A 22,090-nucleotide genomic window follows, 5' to 3' on the forward strand; every position below is an offset into this window, starting at 1 on the left:
TTTCGAGTCTCCTATTTGTAACCACACAATTCTTACTAGTTGGTCTTCATCCTTTTGAACTTCTAGAACTTTCCTGGCCAATTTCCATTGACTTCTAGGTAAATCTTCTTTTACTGACACTATGTCACCAACTTGGAAATTTCTTCTGGGTCTTTGCCATTTACGTCTTAGGGTAAGATTGTCTAAGTATTCTTTCTTCCATCTATTCCCAAACTGTTCTGATAGCTATTGAACTCTTCGCCATCTCCTTTTAGCATATAAATCTTCTTTGGTGAACTTGCCAGGCGGTGGCTGTATGTAATCAGACTTAAGGTGAAGTAGATGGTTGGGAGTTAAAGGGTCCAAACTTGTTGGATCGTTGATGTTATCAACTGTAAGTGGACGACTGTTAACAATAGACATAGCTTCATAGAATAGGGTCCTAAGTGAAGCATCATCTATTCTTCCAGCGTTCTTTTTCAATACTGAACTTAACACATTCCTCACAGTTCTGATTGGTCTTTCCCAAACTCCTCCTGTATGGCTTGCATGTGGAGCATTCATGTGAAAATCACACTGTTTCTCTGATAAAGAAAAAATAACTGAGTATTTGTTAATCTCTTTTAGTGCTTTCTTCAATTCATTCTTTGTTCCAACAAAATTAGATCCTTGGTCGGATCTAAGCTCTTTGACAGTACCTCTAATGGCTTTGAAACATCTCAAGGCGTTGATGAATGCGTCAGTTGACATTTCTTCTAACATTTCCAGGTGAATCACTCTGGAACTCAGACTTGTAAATATTAGTCCATATCTCTTGTACTCCTTGCGTTTCTGTTTGGTGATGAATGGGCCAAAGCAATCCTTTCCGCTATAAAGAAATGGTGGTGATGGGTTTACATGATCTGCCGGTAAATCTGCCATTCTTTGTTCTTTTGTAGGGCTACATACCTTTCTGTAGACTACACATTTACTTATATACTTTGCTATAACTTTGCTTCCTTTCACAATCCAGTAACCACCTTCTCTCAAACAGCTTTGGGTAAAGCTTCTTCCTTGGTGTAAGGATATGTTGTGGTAGTGATCAATCTTGTGAAGGTAGAGTTTTTGGGTAGAATTGCTGGATGCTTCACTCTGCTAGGTAACAATGCATTTTCCAGTCTCCCTGCCACCTTCAGTATACCATCCTGCTGAACAAGATTAAGCTTGTACAATGGGTGGTTGTTTGGAAGCCTTTTAGGTTCTTGACTAAGTCTCTTCAATTCTTCACTGTTGAATGAGTCTTATGAGCCTTCATTCTTCTACATTCAACAATTCCTTCTTTCTGATTCCCTTTGCCAAACGTTAAATTCGAGCTACTACGTTTATGACTGTATTCCATTTTAAACATCTGGCTAGTCTTTCAAGTACGTCATCTTGACACTTGGCATCAGTGCTCAATGTTTGTACAACTTTTACTTCTGGATCACCCATAGACAATTCTATGTAACCTTTACTGGGCGTGATTTCCTTTTCCCAAAGGAACTCTGGGCATGTGAACCAGTTTGAATTTTTTAATTATTTTACATTCAGGCCTTTTGAAGCATGATCTGCTGGGTTATGCTTTGTGTCAAGTGATGCCAATGTTCCGGATTTGTTATTTCCCAAATTTTCTCAACTCTGTTGGCGACAAAGATATGGAATCTTCAAGCTTTGTTGTTTATGTATCCTAGTACAACTTGTGAGTCTGTCCAAAAATATTCTTCATCTATTTTCAATTCCAAATCTTCTCTCAGAAACTTGCTTACTGATGCTGAAACTAAGGCAGCTGTCAGTTCAATTCTTGGTATTGTCTGAATACTGGTAGGTGCAACTCTGGCTTCCCCATAACCAGGGCAAAGTGTATATTTTCTTCTCCTATGACTCTGATGTAGGACCACTGACCATAACCATAACTACTGGCATCTGAAAAATGATGAAGTTCTATTTTCTTGTACTTTTTGAAATCATGGGGTACAAAACATCTGGTTATCCAAAATTCTCAAGTTTTGCAAGTCTCTTATCCAACTCTCCCACCTTGGCCTCAAATTTTCAGGTATGGGCTCATCCCATGCCAACTTCTGTCTGCATAATTTTTGTAGTATTTATTTTGCTCTGAGGATTACTGGGGCTAAGAATCCCAATGGATCAAATATAGAAGCCACTGCGGAAAGAATGGTTCGTCTAGTTGCAACTTTCTCTTCAATAGATACTTCAAAGAAGAACTTGTCGTTCTCTATATTCCATCCCAATCCAAGTACGTTCTGAACTGGAGGATGATCATAATTGAGATCTACATTCTTGATTGTTGCTGCACGTTCAGAGTCACTGATAGATTCCAGTACCTCTCTGTTATTTGAGATGAATTTACGTAGGCACGGGTTTCCTTTTGCGCATAACTCTTGGCTTTCTTTTAACTAGTTTGATTAACTGGCTTTCTTTAACTAGTTTGATTGCAGATTCTGGGGACTCTAGACTTATGAGACCATCATCTACATAAAAGTTTTTCTTATAAAAATTTACTGCTCATTCTGATTGTCCCGGTACTTCATACCATAATTGGCGCAACCTGGAGACGATGCTGCTCCAAGCAAGTGTACTTTCATTCTGTATTCTGCTGGCTCTAAACCTGTATCTCCATCCTCTCACCATAGAAACCTCAGGAAGTCTATCTTCATTTTTCACATGAAACTGGTGGAACATCTTTTCAATATCACACATGGCCGCATTTCAAGATGACATTGTTGATTCTGCTGAATACTTCTAGAGTGTGTACGAACTTTGTCTTCTTGAGATACACTCTCTTTTCTTTAGAACTTATGTCTGTAAAGTCTGATTCAAGGATCTTGATTACTTTTGCTGGACTTACAGTTGGTAACTCTTGGACAGATATTCGATGACACAATCCTGTCACCTGTTTTGAGTTTGCGATCTGCTGTTTTCCTCCAACAACACCCCATCCTAGATCAGTTTGAACAGCGTTTGGATTCACCCTTTCCTCCTGTGATTTACCTTTCGTGGTACCAAGGCTTCGGGACAATCGTAGCCTATCAACAGTCCAAAACCAAACTCCTTCAGCGGATACATTTCATGAGCAATGACAGATTGGTGCTCCTATTTATTGCCTGTTTCACAGGTAGGTATGCGATCTCGATCTAGAGGTATATTGTCTTTTGTATGAGCTGGAGGTAGATCCAATGTGCAGTTTGAATGTCCTCTAACTCTGTCCTTTGACCCTTTGAATGTTCACTAATGTGTCTCTCCTCGTCATTGTGGTGAGTTTGAGCCTCACTGGTTCTGAAGCCACTTGTAATTTCTTGATCAATAAAGGTGACGTCACTCTGGGCATCCAGTAGTGCATAGGCATATACCTTCTTGTTACTCCTTTTAGGATTTGAAATGCACACTGGTACAACCATTGATGTGCCATTGCTTTCTCCTTCCCTCACTCTGCAAGAGAATACCGATACTTTTCTTTCTTCCTCAGTATCTTTAGGTATTGAGGATTTATCCTTCTTTGGACGTTCTTCATGTAGTTGGGTAGGATGGCGTCCTTTGCAAACGCTGCATGTGGCCTTTTTCTTACACTCCTTAGTAATATGGCCTTTTCTTAGGCATCTAATACACAGTTGGTTATCCAGCGCAAATTTTTTCTTTTCTTCTGGGCACATCTCCTTCAATTGTTGGTACTTATGTATGGAGTGGTTCTCTCCATAGAACATACTCTTGAAGGTAGTCTGAAGATTTGTCGGTTCTGTCTCTCTACTGATCCCAGTAGTGACTTTGAACTTGCTCTCATAGGTTTCTGGACCTTTAACTGCTGTGTTGGTTTCAAAGCTAGTTGCTTTTGCATGTCATTTTTTCCAGTCCTTGAACGTGTGGGATGGCATTGCTGCATGCTTGCAAAGACAAGGATTCCCAGGATACTTTAGAACTTAAAGTTCAGATGACTTCCCTGGAGAAATTATTAATAAAAGAAATGCGAACCTGGTGGGACTTAACCTCGCTCCAACGTTATATTGAGAAAAATATGATTCCTCGTGGACTCAGATTACGTAAAAAACCTACCACTCTCTATTCTGATGGCTTTGTATCCCAATGGCACGATATTTTATCTGATTGCTCCATCAAACTTATGGGCCTGATAGTGTCACATGAGGAAGAAGCCCTTTGTAATCTAAGGGAAGAAATTAAGGCCACGCAAGAGTTAATCATACCCTTCTCACACTTGGATATCTTCAAAGAAATGGACGCTGGTTTACAAGATAACCTTAATAAAATGGAAGAGAGCCTCATGACAGTCAAGCAAGGAAAATTTGCCCGCGATCTTCAAGACTATAAAGGTAACACAGTGTACAATTGGTCTGAAAACAGGGCCAACACGCCGCGCTCAATTATGCGCAAAAATTATCGCGGCAAAAAACCGAGAGCTCCCAGAGTTGCCTTTAGCTCTACAGATCCGGAGTCATCCGATTCTGCCTCCGATCTCCCGAATGCTCGGGTGGGCGAAATACAGCAGGCCACACACAACGCTTCCTGTGAACCAGATTTTTCACAAGCAAGGAAGTCAAAAAACGCAGGGCCGGGCGCAAGCACGCCAGGAACCAATCGCTACCCTTCACGCACCAGGAGACCGTGAGTACATCCCAAGTGGTGAACATATCTTCACGTTGTCTAAGTCAATCACAAATAAATATTCTGTCTAGAGGTCTCTCTTTCTCTCCAACTCACCATTTCAACCTGTACCACACTATTCTTGACATCAATAGACTGGCTCGTAATCTTACTCTGAAAAAACACTTTCATCAATCAGATCCATCCAAATGTGAGGATCCCAGGGGGGCCACACCGCATGAAAATGACTCAACCGGCACGCACAGCACCTCGGCTCTTTCTTTTGAGGAACTTTCTAATCTTTCTTATATGCAACAATGCCGTCCCCTACAGAATGAAGAAAAAGAAAATAATTCTGCACATAATTTTGTTACATCTAACCGTGACTTCTATCCTGTGCAGTCACGGTCTCCTGTGTTAGATCGTTTCCAGGAACTTGTAGAAAGGGACTTGGTCACCCTAAATGATAAAGTGTCCTCACAGGATATTGCTCAGAAATGTGACAATTTGTCTTATAAAGAAAATAGGGCTCTTAAAGAGGACCTTTCACTCGTATACAAACTAAAAACTAACTATACCTGTGGGCAGAGCGCGCCCAGGGGTCCCCCTGCACTTACTAGTATGCCTGGGTGCCGCTCCGTTCGCCCAGTATAGGCTCCGGTGTCTCAGCTCCGTCTGTTGTGTTGGACTGATTTTTTGCAGGGGGCATGTCCCTTGCTGCAGTGCTGGCCAATCGCAGCACACAGCTCATAGACTGGCTATGAGCTGTGCGCTGCGATTGGCCAGTGCTGCAGCAGGGGACACGCCTCCTACAAAAAAATCAGTCCAATACAACAGACGGAGCTGAGACACCGGAGCTTATACCGGGCGAACGGAGCGGCGCCCAGGCATACTAGTAAGTGCAGGGGGACCCCTGGGCACCGCTCTGCCCACAGGTATAGTTAGTTTTTAGTTTGTATACGAGTGAAAGGTCCTCTTTAAAGAGCTGATGCTTCTGAAGGATATTGTCATTAAACAGGCGGACAAGGGTGGGGCTGTGGTGGTCCTGGATAGTTACATTTATAAAAAGCAAAACCTTGCTATGTTAGAGGATAATAGTACCTACCTTGAGCTCGACCACAACCCCACCCCCAGCTATCAACAGGAGATGCTGCGACTATTGACTCATGGCTTGGAACATGGTTTCATTAACCAAAAGCAACTGGACTATATATTTATCCAACATCCAGTGATTCCAATTTTCCATTCCCTACCAAAAATCCATAAGGGAGGTTTTCCTCCAGCCATGAGGCCCATAGTCGCTGGCATAGGCTCCTTCACGGAAAGATTGTCCGCCTGGGTGGACAGTATCCTCCAGCCGCTGGTACAATCCATACCTGGCTATCTGCAGGATACTAGAGCAGTGCTGCAAGCATTTTATGATTTTAAATGGGAACAGCACTTCTCTTGGATCACAGCGGATGTTACATCCCTATATACGGTCATCCCTCACAATTTGGCTATGGTTTCCTTAGTTTGGTTTTTGAATGTCTATTCTGACTTTTCCCCTACCTTCCAGGATTTTGTTTGTCGGGTTGTGCTCTTTCTGCTAAAACATAATGTCTTTATGTTCTCGCAACGTTATTTTTTGCAATTGACAGGAGTTTCCATGGGGGCGAAATTTTCGCCCTCCATGGCAAACATTTATATGGCATGGTGGGAATGTCACTTTTTATTTTCAGCAGATAACCCTTGGAGCGGCTCCCTGAGATGGTACGGTCGTTATATCGATGACCTGCTGTTCGTGTGGTCAGGCGATACTGCGGCCGTGCCATCTTTTGGGACCTTTCTCAATAATAACCATTGCTGTCTAAAATTTACCATTTCACATGACATCACCACCATTGCCTTTCTTGATCTCTCTTTGGAGGGTGACTCTGCGACTCATCAAGTCCACTCTAGTACCTATCGCAAGGATACGTCAGGTAATACAACTCTCATGGCCACATCTTGCCATCCTCCACATGTGGTCCGTAATATCCCTAAAGGGGAATTTATTCGGGCCAAAAGAAATTGTTCTAAAGATGACAAATTAAAAATGGAGATGGAGATAGTGGCCATGAGACTTGCGGAGCGCAGGTACCCTCCTTGGACTTTAGATCGAGCTAGGGCCAATACATTAAATAGACCCAGAGACAGGCTTGTTTTTCCGGACAAAGCACAACCCGACCTACCTTCATGCATTAATAGACAAACTAATGCAGCCGCAAAAAATGTTCCCTGTTTCGTCACCAACTACAGTTTGGAATTTTCACAAATCTGCGCAATAGTTACTAAACACCTATCTGTTCTAAATGGTGACGAACAGTGGTCTGACATCAGCTCAGCAGGTGTCAGATGCATTGCACGTCGCGCACCGACTATTGCGCAAAAAATTAGCCCAAGTCTTTTCACTGACAGTGACACCAGTAAAAAAGAAAAAAGTGCTTGGTTGAGACACAAAGGCACATTTAAATGCGGCCACCGCATTTGTACGTGCTGCAATTACATTAAAACAGGTTCAGCAGTTGTCTCAACAGCAACTCATAATTCTTTTAATAACAAACAATATGTAAATTGCAACACGAACTATGTGGTGTATTGCATTACCTGCACTATATGCAGTCTGCAATATATTGGATGTACAACCAATAGTTTAAAAGTCAGAATTTGTAAACACCTCTCAGACATCCCACATACCAAAGAAAGAAATGTTTCAGCGGCCAGTCTACATTTCACGGTCTCTCATCAGGGAGACACCGCAGGTTTTCAGGTACAGGCCCTAGAAAGGGTTAATCCTCCTGCTAGAGGTGGTGACTATAAGAGAAAGCTCTTTAACAGGGAATCCTACTGGATTTTTTGTATGGGATCCCGGGTCCCAGCAGGGTTAAATCGCAAACATGATTTAATCCTGCATTACTGATCTTTGCTCAGATATACTTTTAAAACAGTTTATGTGTTTTTTGACATATCCAACTTTTTATTTCTATATGTGTCTTTGCCCTTATACTCACATGGCACTTGGATAGTAGGCGGAACCCAATTTGTGTGTCCACTCCTGCTAATCCAAACCATCTGTGAGTGCTAGGAAGTTCAGCTATTTAAGTATGTAGCCATTCAGCAACCAATGTGTCATGAATAAGGATCAGTATTAGAGCATCCGAAACATGTAGACCTGCTTGCCGTGTTGGATTGTCTTTTATCCTGTGTTATTTTGGAATAAAGAACAACGTCTTTTTTGGAAAGCTGGACATCCCGTCTTATTTTCATACTCTTGAAGGTAGTCTGAAGATTTGTCGGTTCTGTCTCTCTACTGATCCCAGTAGTGACTTTGAACTTGCTCTCATAGGTTTCTGGACCTTTAACTGCTGTGTTGGTTTCAAAGCTAGTTGCTTTTGCATGTCATTTTTTCCAGTCCTTGAACGTGTGGGATGGCATTGCTGCATGCTTGCATGAAGTCACCATACTCTTGGAGTCTGAAGTGTTCTTTAGGACCTATTTTAGGCCAGTTATTCAAGTTCTCTCTAAAAGCTCTTTGTACTAAGAAAGGATGACCATATCTTTCATTTAAGTTTTCCCAAGCTTGCGTGTAGACTTCTTCGTCTTTTCTATAGAAGTTACCTTTAAGAACTACGTTGCTTGGACTGAAGCAATGATGTTCAATGATCATTTCAAAACTTGACTTCCAATCTATCAACTTCAGTACGTCTCCTGAAAATGCAGTGTGTTCCGAAACGGGATGTCTAGCGAGGACTGTTCTCTGTTGTCTGTGAAATCCTAAAAGTACTCATTGGAATTTGGGCCCCTTTGTGCACCTAGGCTGCAAAAAATGTGTCAGACATGTGGTATCGCTATACTCAGGAGAAGTAGGGCAATGTGTTTTGGGGTGTATTTTTACATATACCCATACTGTGTGTGAGAAAAATCTCTGTAAATGACAACTTTTTAAATATTTTTATACAAAGTTGTCAATTTACAGAGATATTTCTCTCAGCCAGCATGGGTATATGTAAAAATACACCCCAAAACACATTGCCCTACTTCTCCTGAGTACGGCGATACCACATGTCTGACACTTTTTTGCAGCCTAGGTGTGTAAAGGGGCCGAAAGTCCAACGAGTACCTTTAGGCTTTACAGGGTTGCTCACAATTTAGCCCTGCCCAAAATGCCAGAACAGTAAACACACCCCACAAATGACCCCATTTCGGAAAGTAGACACCCCAAGGTATTCACTGAGGGGCATAGTGAGTCTGTGAAAGATTGAACTTTTTGTCACAAGTTAGCGGAAAGGGAGACTTTGTGAGAAAAAACAAACAAAAAAAGATATTCTGCTAACTTGTGCCACAAAAAAAAAAAAAAAAAAAAATTTCTATGAACTCGCCTTGCCTCTCACAGAATACCTTGGAGTGTCTTCTTTCCAAAATGGGGACACATGTGGGGTATTTATGCTGCCCTGGCATTTTAGGGGCCCTAAAGCGTGAGAAGAAGTCTGGAATCCAAATGCCTAAAAATGCCCTCCTAAAAGGTACTCATTGGAATTTGGGCCCCTTTGCGCACCTAGGCTGCAAAAAAGTGTCACACATGTGGTATTGCCGTACTCAGGAGAAGTAGGGCAATGTGTTTTCGGGTGTATTTTTACATGTACCCATGCTGGGTGAGAAAAATATCTCTGTAAAATGGGAAAATAAAAAAATGGGAAAAGTTGTCTTTTACAGAGATATTTATCTCCCACAGTATGAGTATATGTAAAAATACACCCCAAAACACATTGCCCTACTTGTTCTGAGTACGGCTATACCACATGTGTGACACTTTTTTGCAGCCTAGGTGCGCAAAGGGGCCCAAATTCCAATGAGTATCTTTACGATTTCACAGGGCATTGTTTTTACGCATTTGGATTCCAAATTACTTCTGACGCTTTAGGTCCCCTAAAATGCCAGGGCAGTATAAATACCCCACAAGTGACCCCATTTTGGAAAGAAGACAGCCCAAGGTATACCGTGAGGGGTATGGTGAGTTCATGTAAAATTTTATTTTTTGTCACAAGTTAGTGGAATATGAGACTTTGTAAGAAAAAAAAATGATAATAATAATTTTTTGCTAACTTGTGACAAAAAATAAAAACTTCTATGAACTCACTATGCCCATCAGCGAATACCCTAGGGTGCCTACTTTCCGAAAAGGGGTCATTTGTGGGGTGTTTCTACTGTCTGGGCATTGTAGAACCTCAGGAAACATGACAGGTGCTCAGAAAGTCGAAGTGCGTAAATTCACATTTTTGCACCATAGTTTGTAAACACTATAACTTTTACCCAAACCAAAAAATATATACTTTTTGCATCTCTTTTTTATCAAAGACATGCAGAAAAATAAATTTTGAGAAAAATTTATATAGAAATGTAGTTTTATTTAAAAAAAATTACAACAGAGAGCGAAAAATTTGATTTTTTTTGCAAAGATTTTGGTCAATTTGAATTAATATAAAAAAATGTAAAAATGTCAGCAGCAATGAAATACCACCAAATGAAAGCTCTATTAGTGAGAAGAAAAGGAGGTAAAATTCATTTGGGTGGTAAGTTGTATGACCGAGCAATAAACAGTGAAAGTAGTGTAGTGCAGAATTGTAAAAAGTGGTCTGGTCATTAAGAGGGTTTAAGCTAGGGGAGCTGAGGTGGTTAAACAAAACATGGTACAAATAGAATGTAGAAAGGCAAGATAATGGGTGTGTCACAAGACTTGTAAGAGAAGGTACATCATTACCTTGGCACAAGGACATTAAAGGGGTATTTTTGATTTAGCTGTATCAGACAGCGTTGCCCAGAAGGCCGGTGTAAGCCAATGTGCTTGTGCAGAATTTGGCGCATATAAATTCCCAAATGGAAACATCTGAGGACTTATACTGCCCTTAAAAAAGTATCTACCTACTAAATCAACCATAGTAGCGTGGTGAGCAAAGGCTAGACTAACCCCTTTCATCGCTGAACGGGGAGAGGGGTTATGGAACCATTGATTATACAGTAATTGAGACACCCTCTGTACATGGTTGACACGGAAGACATGACAGCTTTAACTCCTTTTAGCTGGAGCATTTAGCCCCCTGACATTAAACGTATATTCCTGCAAATTAGCAGTTGGGGTAAATATAGTATGCAGAGGTTTTCTACAGAGCCACTACTGAGGTGATGCCCAATTGAAAAGGGGGAGGTGAGAACAGGAAAGGGGAAAAAGTAAAAAAACAAGGTTAATATTAAGTAGATCTGAGCCAATAAGTTTCCTACTATGACATTTAGAATGGGTTAGCAGAAGAGTCCAATGTAGGAAAACAAGAAACCCCATAATACACAGGAGGGAGTTCCATAGAAAGTGGCCCAGTAACCCAGGAAGGCTATCATGGTAGGGCATGCCAAAATACAAAACCGAGAACAAAAATCGGCAGATCAAAAATCTATAATGGCCAAAAGGTAACTGAGCTATTTGGGAAGTTGGATCAAAAAAGGAGAATAGTACAAAAAATACTTCCAATCATCTCACCAGCCAAGTCACTCAATGTCTTCCGGACTTCTTCTGGAAGCCAGGGTGTCTGGTAACTTCTTTGGTCTTTGAGGTTTTGCCGAGACAGTCTGCTAGGAATCTACCTCCGACAGAGGAGGAAGAGATTCAACATTTTGAGCTGGGCACAATCAGGAATATCCAGAACTGAGATGTTCAGGACATCGTAGACTCGATGTAAATCCGCTTAAGCTTGAATCACTAGATTGCGAGTATTAATCAGGCGGCCAAATGGGTGAAGCCATTTATAAGTCAGCTGCTGCTTCTGCAGAACATCCAACAGGGGTTTCAGATGTCTCCTCTTCTTAAGAGTCATAAGTAATAAATCTTGGTACACCACCACTGCTGATCGATCTCCACCACTGTGCCAATTTGAGATGCTGGTCCACAGGAAAATTGGAAGCAACATTCTGCTTAAAGAACTGGGAAATCATGGAGCTCGGGGCTTCTGGGCCTATGGTTTCGGGGACTCCCTTAAGCCTGAGATTGTTGCCCCTGCCTCGATCCTAGTCTTCGACCAAAGAATATTAATAATTAAGATGTGCCTGAGTGTGCTCCAGTTTGTGGGATACCTGGTCATCAAAGTCCGTTGTAGCGACATGAGAGGTTTCCAGCACGTCCACACCTGAGTCCAGGTGGCACTTTTCTTGTTTTATTTCTTTATGATTCCGCCGTAAGGGTTCTATTGCCGTGAAAAGCAGCCCTTTTATAAAAGCTCTGGATAAAGTCTAGTCAGCCTCTGCCGCAATATCATTCTGCTTGCTCTGCCTGTCGCTGTCCGAGTCAGCTTCTTCCGTATAACTGCGCAATGTGACGGGGCGGCGCCATCTTTGTTTCATCTTGTAGTCCAGATTTCCTCCCAAACCTGTCCATATTGCTTTGGCAGGAAGTGGGTTTCGGTCGCCCAGGGTTGGCTTTACCCCTGTCTTTAGTTGCTTTGCCCATATTCGCTATGATAGATACTTATAAAAGACTGCTCTGTCTAGGCCTGCAGCGGAGCTCATGGAGCTGTGTGCATCTGGCTCAGCTGCTAGACTCCGCCCTCTGAGACAACCCTTTTAAGTCCTCTGAGAACCACTCCTTTTGAAAGTACTTCAAGCTATTGTCCCCCCTCCCAAGGTGGTTATTTGGTGTTCTCCTGTGGTGCTGTCATAGAGGATAACTGGAAAAATCGAATTCTTACTGATCACTTGGTTTCCAGGAATAATTCACAACAGCACACTTATGTCCTTTCCTGTTGATGTGTACTATGGTGCATATGGCTCATTTTAAAACACTGATGAGTGGAGAACCAAGTTACTGGTAAGAACTAATTCTATTTTTGCTGTCTGCTTTTCTCCTAGAAAAGTTGCTAGTGCTGTCATGTAAAAAAATGTATAAATGTCATAAACCTATTGAAACTTTTTTTTATTCCCTCAACCCTAGCAATCTGTGAAATGTGTGGAATAGTTGGCACACGTGACGCCTTCTTCTCCAAGACCAAAAGATTCTGCAGTGTCTCCTGTTCGCGGAGCTATTCATCTAACTCTAAGAAATCCAGTGTTCTTGCCCGGTTACAGGTAGATGTGAATGTTTGTTTTATTTTATGTTGTTAATAACAAACCATAAAGGAAGACTCCATCTGTTGGCAATATTTATTTTACATCATGTTAAAAATGACCATGGTTGCTGCTTTTATTATTGTCCTTATGAATTCTGCTGACCCCTAAGGAGTATTGTTTAGAGTGGTCACACCCTTTCCTGTTTGTAAATCTATATTCATTTTAGTGGTATCTTACAGAAAATGAGCATACAGTTAGACCCAGCTATGCGTGTGGATCACAGTGGGTGCCAGCTGCTGATAGCTGGCCAAAACATCTGGTATCGGTTATTTTGATCTTGCCCATTAACCGCTACCCGGCACATGACGTTGGTGACTTACCGCATCGTGACGTAATAGTACGTCATGGATAACTCGCCGCGGTGACCGGAGTAAGCTGACTGCACTAATCGGCAGTCAGCCATCTCAGATGAAGGTGAGGAGAAGTTTTTCCGCCCCCCTTCCCCCCTGCAGTCCCGATCGCTGCGATTGGCTGGCTAGTGAAGACCAGCCCATCGCAGCGCTGGCAATGAATGGAGCTGCAGGGGGGCTCAGCTAGAGGTGGTAGGGGGCTGATGACATCAGCCCATGTCTCCTCCTAGGTCAGGGAGGGGACACCAGACACAGGTGTCCCTTCCCAGCGCTGCGATTGACTGGAGCAACGCTCCAGCCTGTGGCTGCGCTATACAAGTATTAGCCAATCTGTAGTGCTGCTGGTGGCTGGGACGGAGGTGATTGGGGCTGATTACATCAGCCCATGTCACCTCCAAGGTAAGGGAGGGGACATCAGACACTAATATCCCCTCTCAGCGCTGCGATTGGCTGGATCAACTCTCCTGCCAAAGGCAGCGCTATGCAGCAGAAAGAACCGTTGGTGCCTCTCTGCAGGCAGCCATTCTAGCTTAGTGACTGCTTGCAGGTGGGACCTGTGCCCTTCTGTGCTGCTTGTTGTCGCCTGGGACTTGTGATACTACCACATAAATCACTGCTTTTTATTCAGAGTTTTGAGAAGAAGAAAAAGAACAACATCTGGAACAGCTGTAGTGATCTTTGGCTCATCTACAGCTGTTTAAGATCCCTATTCCCTCTCCCCACCCCTCCCCCTTCACCCACCTCTTTTTTGGGGCATTTTTGGGCTTTTTGTTGGCTTTTTTTGTGTGGGGGGGGGGGGGCTCTTCACCACTTTTTCAGTGTGCGAGCTGTAACTGGCAAGTGCTGGTCAGCACTTGTGTTTTTTGGTGCCAGCTAGCTATATAAATATATGTCACTTTTAGTTAGTAGTATTTTAGATTTTTGGGTCCTCCACCTGCTGAGCACCGGTCAGTACTGTCAATTACTGACTGCGTCTGCTCAGGTTTGCTGCCTTTTTTATATTATTTATATATATATATATATGTGTATATACTTTTTTTTTTGGAGCCTTTTTTTCAACATTTTTATCTAATTCTTTCAATTATCTTTTTCTCTTTTTTTCTTTCTTTTTTTCTTTATCATAAATTTTATTTTAATTCATTCATTACAAGTCCCCTCACGTGTAAAATCACTACAGACACCCCCCTGCCACTTTTCACTTTACATACACCAATAAAAATAAAAATGTCCAATTCATCCCAGAGAATGTACTCCGCTGAAGAGGCATATGCCATCCTTGCCTCTGAAACTGAGTCTGCAAGTGAGGGAGAAGAGGATGCCACATTCCTCTACTCCTCAACTCCTTCATCATCATCGTCATTCGGTGATGAGGGACCCTCAAGGAGACGCCCCAGGAGAGATGAAGTAGCCTCCCCCCCCAGTGATCCCCTATGGTCCACACCAACTGAGGATTATGAGCCCCAAATTCCAGAGTTTATGGGAAACTCTGGAATCCAGATTGACTGCACGGGCTTCACAGAAATAGATTTTTTCAAAATCTATTTCTCTGACGATCTCATAAATTTTATCGGGACCCAAACAAATTTGTACGCCCAGCAGTTTATTTCTCAAAACCCAACATCCTCATATGCTAGACCCCTAGGTTGGACCCCTGTAAATGCAGCAGACATTATGAAGTTTTGGGGGCTGTTGCTGCATATGGGCCTTGTAAAAAAAACTGAAATAAGACAAGAGTTCAGATGTCTTGTACAACACTCCAATTTACAATATGACCATGTCCCGCTCAAGATTTGAATCCATTTTGAAATTCCTACATTACAATGATAAAGCACAGTACCCCCCCCCCCCAAATGACCCAAATTTTGACCGTCTATTCAAAATAAGACCCCTTCTGGAGCACCTCAACTCAAAATTTACAGAGGTGTTCACCCCAGCAAAAGAAATTAGCATAGATGAGTCCCTTGTACATTTTAAGAGAAGGGTTAAATTTCGCCAGTACCTGCCGAGCAAGCAGGCATGGTACGGAATAAAAATGTACAAGCTGTGTGAGAGTACCTCTGGGTACACCTACAGGTTTCTGGGTTTTTGAGGGGAAAGATTCCCGGATACAACCCTCTGAATGCCCCCGGTCCTAGGAGTTACTGGCAAGATTGTGTGGGTCTTACTGCACCTACAGCTGGATAATGGTTATCACCTCTATGTAGATAACAGCATACCCCTATTCATGTCCCTAAAAGCCCGAGGTACTGTGGCTTGCAGCACAGTTCGAAAAAATCTGAGAGGGCTCCCTAGATCCCTGGTAGGGCAACTACTCCGAAAAGGTGACAGTAAGGCTCTCCTCCATGAGAACATGCTGGCGGTGAAGTACAAGGGACAAGAGGGATGTCCTTGTACTAACCACCATTCACACAAAGACCAGTTCTCCTGACCAAATGCGAGGTACCACTACAAGCCTGACTGCATCCTTGATTACAACAGGCACATGGGAGGGGTTGATCTGTCCGATCAAGTTATGAAGCCCTACAGTGCCATGCGTAAAACTAAGGTGTGGTACAAAAAGCTTGCCGTATACATTGTAGAGATGGCAATGTACAATGCATACATTTTACATAGTTTTGCAGGCCAGACAGGAACTTTCCTCCAGTTCCAAGAGGCGGTAAACAAGGCCCTAATTTTCCAAATTCATTCTCTTTGATGCCTATTCGTTATAGGCCTCTTCTCTATAGTCTTTACCCAAAAGGCCATTATGTGTGTGTAAATATATATATTTTATATATCGTATTTTTCTCCTCTTCTAGATCTTGTCTTTTGAACATAGCACTTCTTATTCCATTTTACCAACCTAATTGAAAGATATTTTCACTCTTTATATTATTTTTATCCCTTATTTTCGACTATCGTTATTATTATGAATTTATCAAACCCTCGCTTTTAATACCTGCAAAATTCCCCCCCCCCCCCCTTTGAGTACAAATTGTACATGTATATACTTTTTTGTTATTATTTATGTCTCTTGTAGACTTGATAAAGGGGTCATGGGCACCCCGAAACGCGTTGTCTCTCAATAAACCCGTACTTGTCAAAATCGGTTGTGATTTGCGCCTTACGTCCACCAGCTTGCCAGACCACATAGGTCGTGACAGGCACTGTCAGTATTTCTAATTTTCCAAAGTCAGGAATGGGAGGGCCCGAGTACTTAAGGAGGTCATGGTGCCCGTGTTGTACCAGGACAACATTTCCCTGGTGAAGTCCCACAAACAGCAAAGAGGGGAAAGACCCCAAAAAGATGTCAGGTTTGTTGCAAAAGGGGAATACGAAAGGACACCATTTATCAGTGCGACACCTGCCCTGATAAACCAGGCATGAAAGAATGCTTCCGAACCTACCACTCATCCATGGATTTTTAATTTCATCCTTTATGCTCCCTGTAATATTTCCATATCTCTGATTTAGTCCACCTCACTTGCATACCCACTTTCCAACAACCACTAGATAATCTTTTCTGTGAGACACCTGTTTGGTAAAAAGTACCCTTTCCACCACTTAAAATGTCCGTACGGGGGTGCTCTTTCCAAAATGGGGTCGCTTCTTTGGGTTTTTCTTTGGGAAATTTTTTGAATGCGACATGGCAGCTAAAATCCATGTCTTAAAATTCAGGCCTGCAAAAAACATATTTTGTACTTTGCCTGTAGCGGCCTGCTGTGCGCCAATACAGCAGGCTACAAGCACATATGGGGTGTTTGTAAAATGGGGAGAAAATGGGGAACATATACTGTGGTGCATTTTCTCCTTTAACCCCTTGTGAAAGTAAAAAATTAGGGTCTGCTAGTAATTTTTACACATGTGTGCTATGAAATGCTTGCCTCAAGTAATTCTGACTTCTGTGAGATACCTGTTTGGTAAAAACAGGTATCTACCACTTAAAATGTTCATACAGGGGTGCTCTTTCCGAAATGGGGTCACTTTTTGGGATTTTTCATTTCTGGGGACCTCTGGAATTTTTTAAAATGTGACATGGCAGCTAAAATCCATGTCTGCCAATTTTAGGTCAGCAAAGTCCATATTTAGCTGTTTGACTCTAGAACCCTGCCATGCGTCCATACATCATTTTATGAGCACATATTGGGTATTGGCGTATTTGGGGGGAAATGGGGAACAAAATGTGGGGTGCATTTTGTCCTGCTACCCCTTGTGAAAGTGAAAAATGTGGGTGTAAAGCTACTTTTTCTGGAAAAAAAAAATCATTTTTAATTTTCACAGCCAAGCGTTTCCTAATTGAGTGAAACGCTCTATGGGTCAAAGTGCTCACTACACACCTTGGAATATTCCTTGAGGGGTGTTGTTTCCAGAATGGGGTCACTTTTTGGGGGTTTCCAACTTTCCACTCTAGGGTTACCTCAGGGTGTGTTCAATTGCAAGATTGCGCCTGTGAATTATTCCGGTGAAATCTGCCTTCCAGAAGCCATTTGGTGCTTCTTTCCTTCTGACCCCTATGGTCCGCCCATATAGCAGTATACAAGCACATATGGGTTATTTCTGTATTCAGGAGAAAATGGGCAATAAATTAGGGTGTACATTTTCTCCAGTTATCCGTTTTGAAAGGGAAAAATTTGGGGCTAAAGTCAATTTTTCTTGAAAAGAAATTAATTTTTCATTTTCACAGCCAATTCCATGTTTTACTTTTTTGAAGACAAAGTTCTCACTACACATCTTGAAATATTCCTAGAAGGGTTTAGTTTCCAGAATGGGGTCACTTTTTGGGGATTTCAACTGTAGGGGGTATCTCAGGGTGTCTTTATATGCGACATAGTTTCTAAAAGCCAATTCTGCTAAATCTGTCCTCCAAAAGCCCTATGGCGCTACTTCACTTTTGGACCCTGCCATGCACCCGTACATCATTTTATGAGCACATATTGGATGTTGGCGTATTCGGGGGGAAATGGGGAACAAAATGTGGGGTGCATTTTGTCCTCTTACCCCTTTGTGAAAGTGAAAAATGTGGGTGTAACGCAAATAAAAAAATAATTTTTAATTTTCATAGCCAAGCATTTCCTAATTCTGTGAAACGCCTGATGGGTCAAAGTGCTCACTACACACCTTGAAATATTCCTTGAGGGGTGTAGTTTCCAGAATAGGGTGACTTTTTGGGGGTTTCCACTGTAGGGTCACCTCAGAGTGTCTTCACATGCGACATAGCTCCCAATTGCCATTCCAGCTAAATCCGCTCTACAAAAGCCATATGGTGCTCCTTCCACTCTGAAGCCTGCTGTGCGAACATAAATCAGTTTTTGAGCACACATGGGGTGTGTCTGTAAACCCCAGATTCAGGGTAATAGATTTTGAGTTTTGTTTGGCTGTTAACCCTTGCTTTGCTACTGGAACAAATGGATTAAAATGAAAAAATCTGCCAAAAAAGTGAAATTCTAAAATTTCATCTCCATTTCCCATTTACTAAAGGGTTAACAAAGTTTGTAAAATCAGTTTTGAATACCTTGAGGGGTGTAGTTTCTAAAATGGGGTGATTTATGGGTGGTTTCTAATATGTAAGCCCCAAAAAGTGACTTCATAACTGAACTGCTCCTGAAAAATTAGGCTTTTGGAAATATTGTAAAAATGTTTAAGATTTGCTTCTAAACTTCGAAGCCTTCTAACGTCCCAAAAATATAAAATGTCATTTTCAAAATGATCCAAACATGAAGTAGACATATGGGGAATGTAAAGTAATTACTATTTTTGGAGGTATTACTATCTATTATAAAAGTAGAGAAATTGACATTTGGAAATTTGCTAATTTTTTCCAAATTTTTCTTAAATTTGGTATTTCTTTTATAAATAAAAAATGATTTTTTTGACTCCATTTCACCAGTGTCATGAAGTACGGTATGTGATGAGAAAACAATCTCAGAATGGCCTGTATAAGTAAAAGCATTTTAAAGTTATTACCACATAAAGTCTTACATGTCAGATTTTCAAAAAAATGGCCTGGTCAGGAAGGTGAAAACAGGCCTGGGGTTGAAGGGGTTAAAGAGCCACTTAACCATGAAAAACAAGGGGAAAAAAGCTAAGGAAAGTTTGTCTCTAGCTTTTCCTGCATGCATATCTGCAAACGCTAAAAAAACAGTTTTAGCAGCAATCCTGTAGTCAGAAAAAATGCATTCTTCCTCCTAGCCCCTCTATCTTCAGTTAAAAAAGACTAAAAGACTAGAATGACCTTACAGTGAAAGCATGAAGTTTTGGAAAGTGACAGGCTTCAGGCCAATAAACCTCAATAGACACTCAGAGCACTTTGAAAGAGCTTTGAACTGTAGAACTTAGCATCTTCTTACGAAACTTCCCCTTTATATGTGCAGGTATACTATACAGTACCAGAGCCCTGACACTACAGTTACCCAGCTCTCCTAGGTGCCTGAATGTCGTGGTTGCCTATATAGGAAAATGTGAGGGTTATAGACACTCTCCATATAATGTTACCCTTACATTGTGCCAGTGACCCAGCTTTTTTTTAGGGTTATGAAAAGGCAAATCTACCCAGCTATGGCACTGTTTAGGTTGTGAAGATGGATTAACCTTGGTCGATGTAGTGTTCTTCTGTCTTGCTTGCTGCTCCTTGTACTGGTAACCCAGCTCCCAAGACCCTAAAAGGCAAATCTGCCTAGCTATGACACCATTTAGGATTGTGGAGGGAGATTTACCTTGGTAGATTTTGTATTCTGCAGTTTATTACAGGTCCATATGGCAGTATCCCAGCTTTCCCAGCACTCTAAAAGGCAAATCTGCCTAGCTGTTGCACTATTTAGAACGAAGGCAGAATTTGTCTTGGTAGACTTAGTACTTTGCAGTCTATTACAGTTCCACATTGTTTTAGCCCAGCTTTCCCAAGAAAGGCCAATCAGCCTATCTATGACACTATTTAGGATTGAGGATAATGATTTATTCAGTTAAACGTAGTATATAGCAGTCCCTATTACAGCTACACAAGATGTTTTACCCAGCTTTTCGAGGAACTTGAATAACAGATATGTCTAGCTATGCTACAGTATGGAGGATTTTTCACAAGGATTCTTACTGTGCCTTTCCAGGCTCCTGGCTAGCAAGTACAACTAGGTATTTTACAATTGGGGGGATTTGCCAATTCATAAATAGGTTGATCTGGCATTCTGCATTCTGGGTAGCATTTTCTGTGAGGCGATATATTGGTTATATAACATACACACAAAGCTTCCCTGATACCCCATGTGAATCTGTTGTACGGTAGGTAGCAGGGCAACATGGTCTGTCATCACCAATGCAGCAATTCAGTGTTGTAATCCAACTTTTCTAGGACACTAAATGGCAAGTTGGTCCTGCTTTATAAAGGTATTTATCACTGCATAACTAGGCTAATTTAAAATTCAGCAGTCTGGGAAAGGTGGGTAACAACCTCCTGCAGAGATATGAGGGAGGCCTCATTTGGTGCATACATTCTGTATACACTATTGGGGTCATTCATCAAACTGGTGTAAAGTATAAGTGGCATAGTTGCCCATAGCAACCAATTAGATCCCACCTTTCATTTTTGCAGCTCCTTTGGAAAATGAAAGGTGGAATCTGATTGGTTGCTATGGGCAACTAAGACATTTCTGCTTTACACCAGTTTGATAAATTACCTCATATATCCATAAATATAATATCAGGTCAACTGTGAGAATATATTATTTATGTAGTTTGGTAGCAAGCCTACAATCATATGCTATCCAGCTTCTTAAAGCCTATTTCACACTGGCATTTACTTGGTCCAGCAGGCTGTTCCGGCATCCTGCCAGATCTGTACTACCGTGTATACCTGTGAGCTGCCCGGCCCCATTCAGTATAATGGGGAGTGGTGTAGATCTGGCCGCAGCACGGCAAATATGCAGAGAGGTAAATATGCATGCAGTGGTATGTGTCTGTCTGCCTGCCGGACCGAGTAAACGCCAGAGTAAAAGTAGCCTAAAGCTGCTGAAAGTCAAATCTGCACAATTATGCACTGAAGGGTGGAATTTTCCCCGCATAACTAGGCAGAGTAGCTATTCAGCTGTATGTACTATGCCTGGTACTAGATAGAAATAGATAGATCACAGAATGTTTCGCCCTATAAGACACACCGATCCATAAGACGCACCTAGGTTTTAGAGGAAGACAGATTTTTTTTTGTTTTTCATTAGCCCTCATGTCAGACCACCAATCAGACCTCCAATGTTAATCAGACCTCAGCTCACAGCCCCAATCAGACCCCCAGTGTTAATTAGATTCCAGTACGACCTCTGATCAGACCCCCAATCAGACCTCATCTAAGACCCCAATGTGAATGACCACCAATCAGACCTCAGATAAGAGCCCCAAAATGATTAAGACCCCCCATGCCTCTTATTATAAGCCCCCCATGCCTCTTATTATAAGCCCCCCCATGCCTCTTATCATAAGCCCCCCCATGCCTCTTATCATAAGCCCCCCCATGCCTCTTATCATAAGCCCCCCATGCCTCTTATCATCAGCCCCCCCATGCCTCTTATCATAAGCCCCCCATGCCTCTTATCATCAGCCCCCCCATGCCTCTTATCATCAGCCCCCCATGCCTCATCATCAGCCCCCCCATGCCTCTTATCATCAGCCCCCCATGCCTCTCATCATCAGCCCCCCCATGCCTCTTATCATCAGCCCCCCCATGCCTCTTATCATCAGCCCCCCCATGCCTCTTATCATCAGCCCCCCCATGCCTCTTATCATCAGCCCCCCCATGCCTCTTATCATCAGCCCCCCCATGCCTCTTATCATCAGCCCCCCCATGCCTCTTATCATCAGCCCCCCCATGCCTCTTATCATCAGCCCCCCCATGCCTCTTATCATCAGCCCCCCCATGCCTCTTATCATCAGCCCCCCCATGCCTCTTATCATCAGCCCCCCCATGCCTCTTATCATCAGCCCCCCCATGCCTCTTATCATCA

At 42.3% G+C, this 22,090-nt stretch overlaps 1 protein-coding gene across 4 annotated transcripts in view; it reads left to right on the top strand.

Moving 5' to 3' along the window:
* L3MBTL2 (L3MBTL histone methyl-lysine binding protein 2) overlaps positions 1–22,090 on the top strand; it is a 517,603-nt gene that overhangs the window by 15,383 nt on the left and 480,130 nt on the right. For all 4 annotated transcript variants that reach the window (XM_044301290.1, XM_044301288.1, XM_044301291.1 and 1 more), the window contains exon 3: positions 12,602–12,735. In XM_044301290.1, the coding sequence (XP_044157225.1) occupies positions 12,602–12,735 (134 nt within the window). The remainder of the gene's footprint in view (positions 1–12,601; positions 12,736–22,090) is intronic.

The sequence above is a fragment of the Bufo gargarizans genome, chromosome 7 (genome assembly GCF_014858855.1).
Source record: "Bufo gargarizans isolate SCDJY-AF-19 chromosome 7, ASM1485885v1, whole genome shotgun sequence".
Taxonomy (NCBI): Eukaryota; Metazoa; Chordata; class Amphibia; order Anura; family Bufonidae; genus Bufo; species Bufo gargarizans.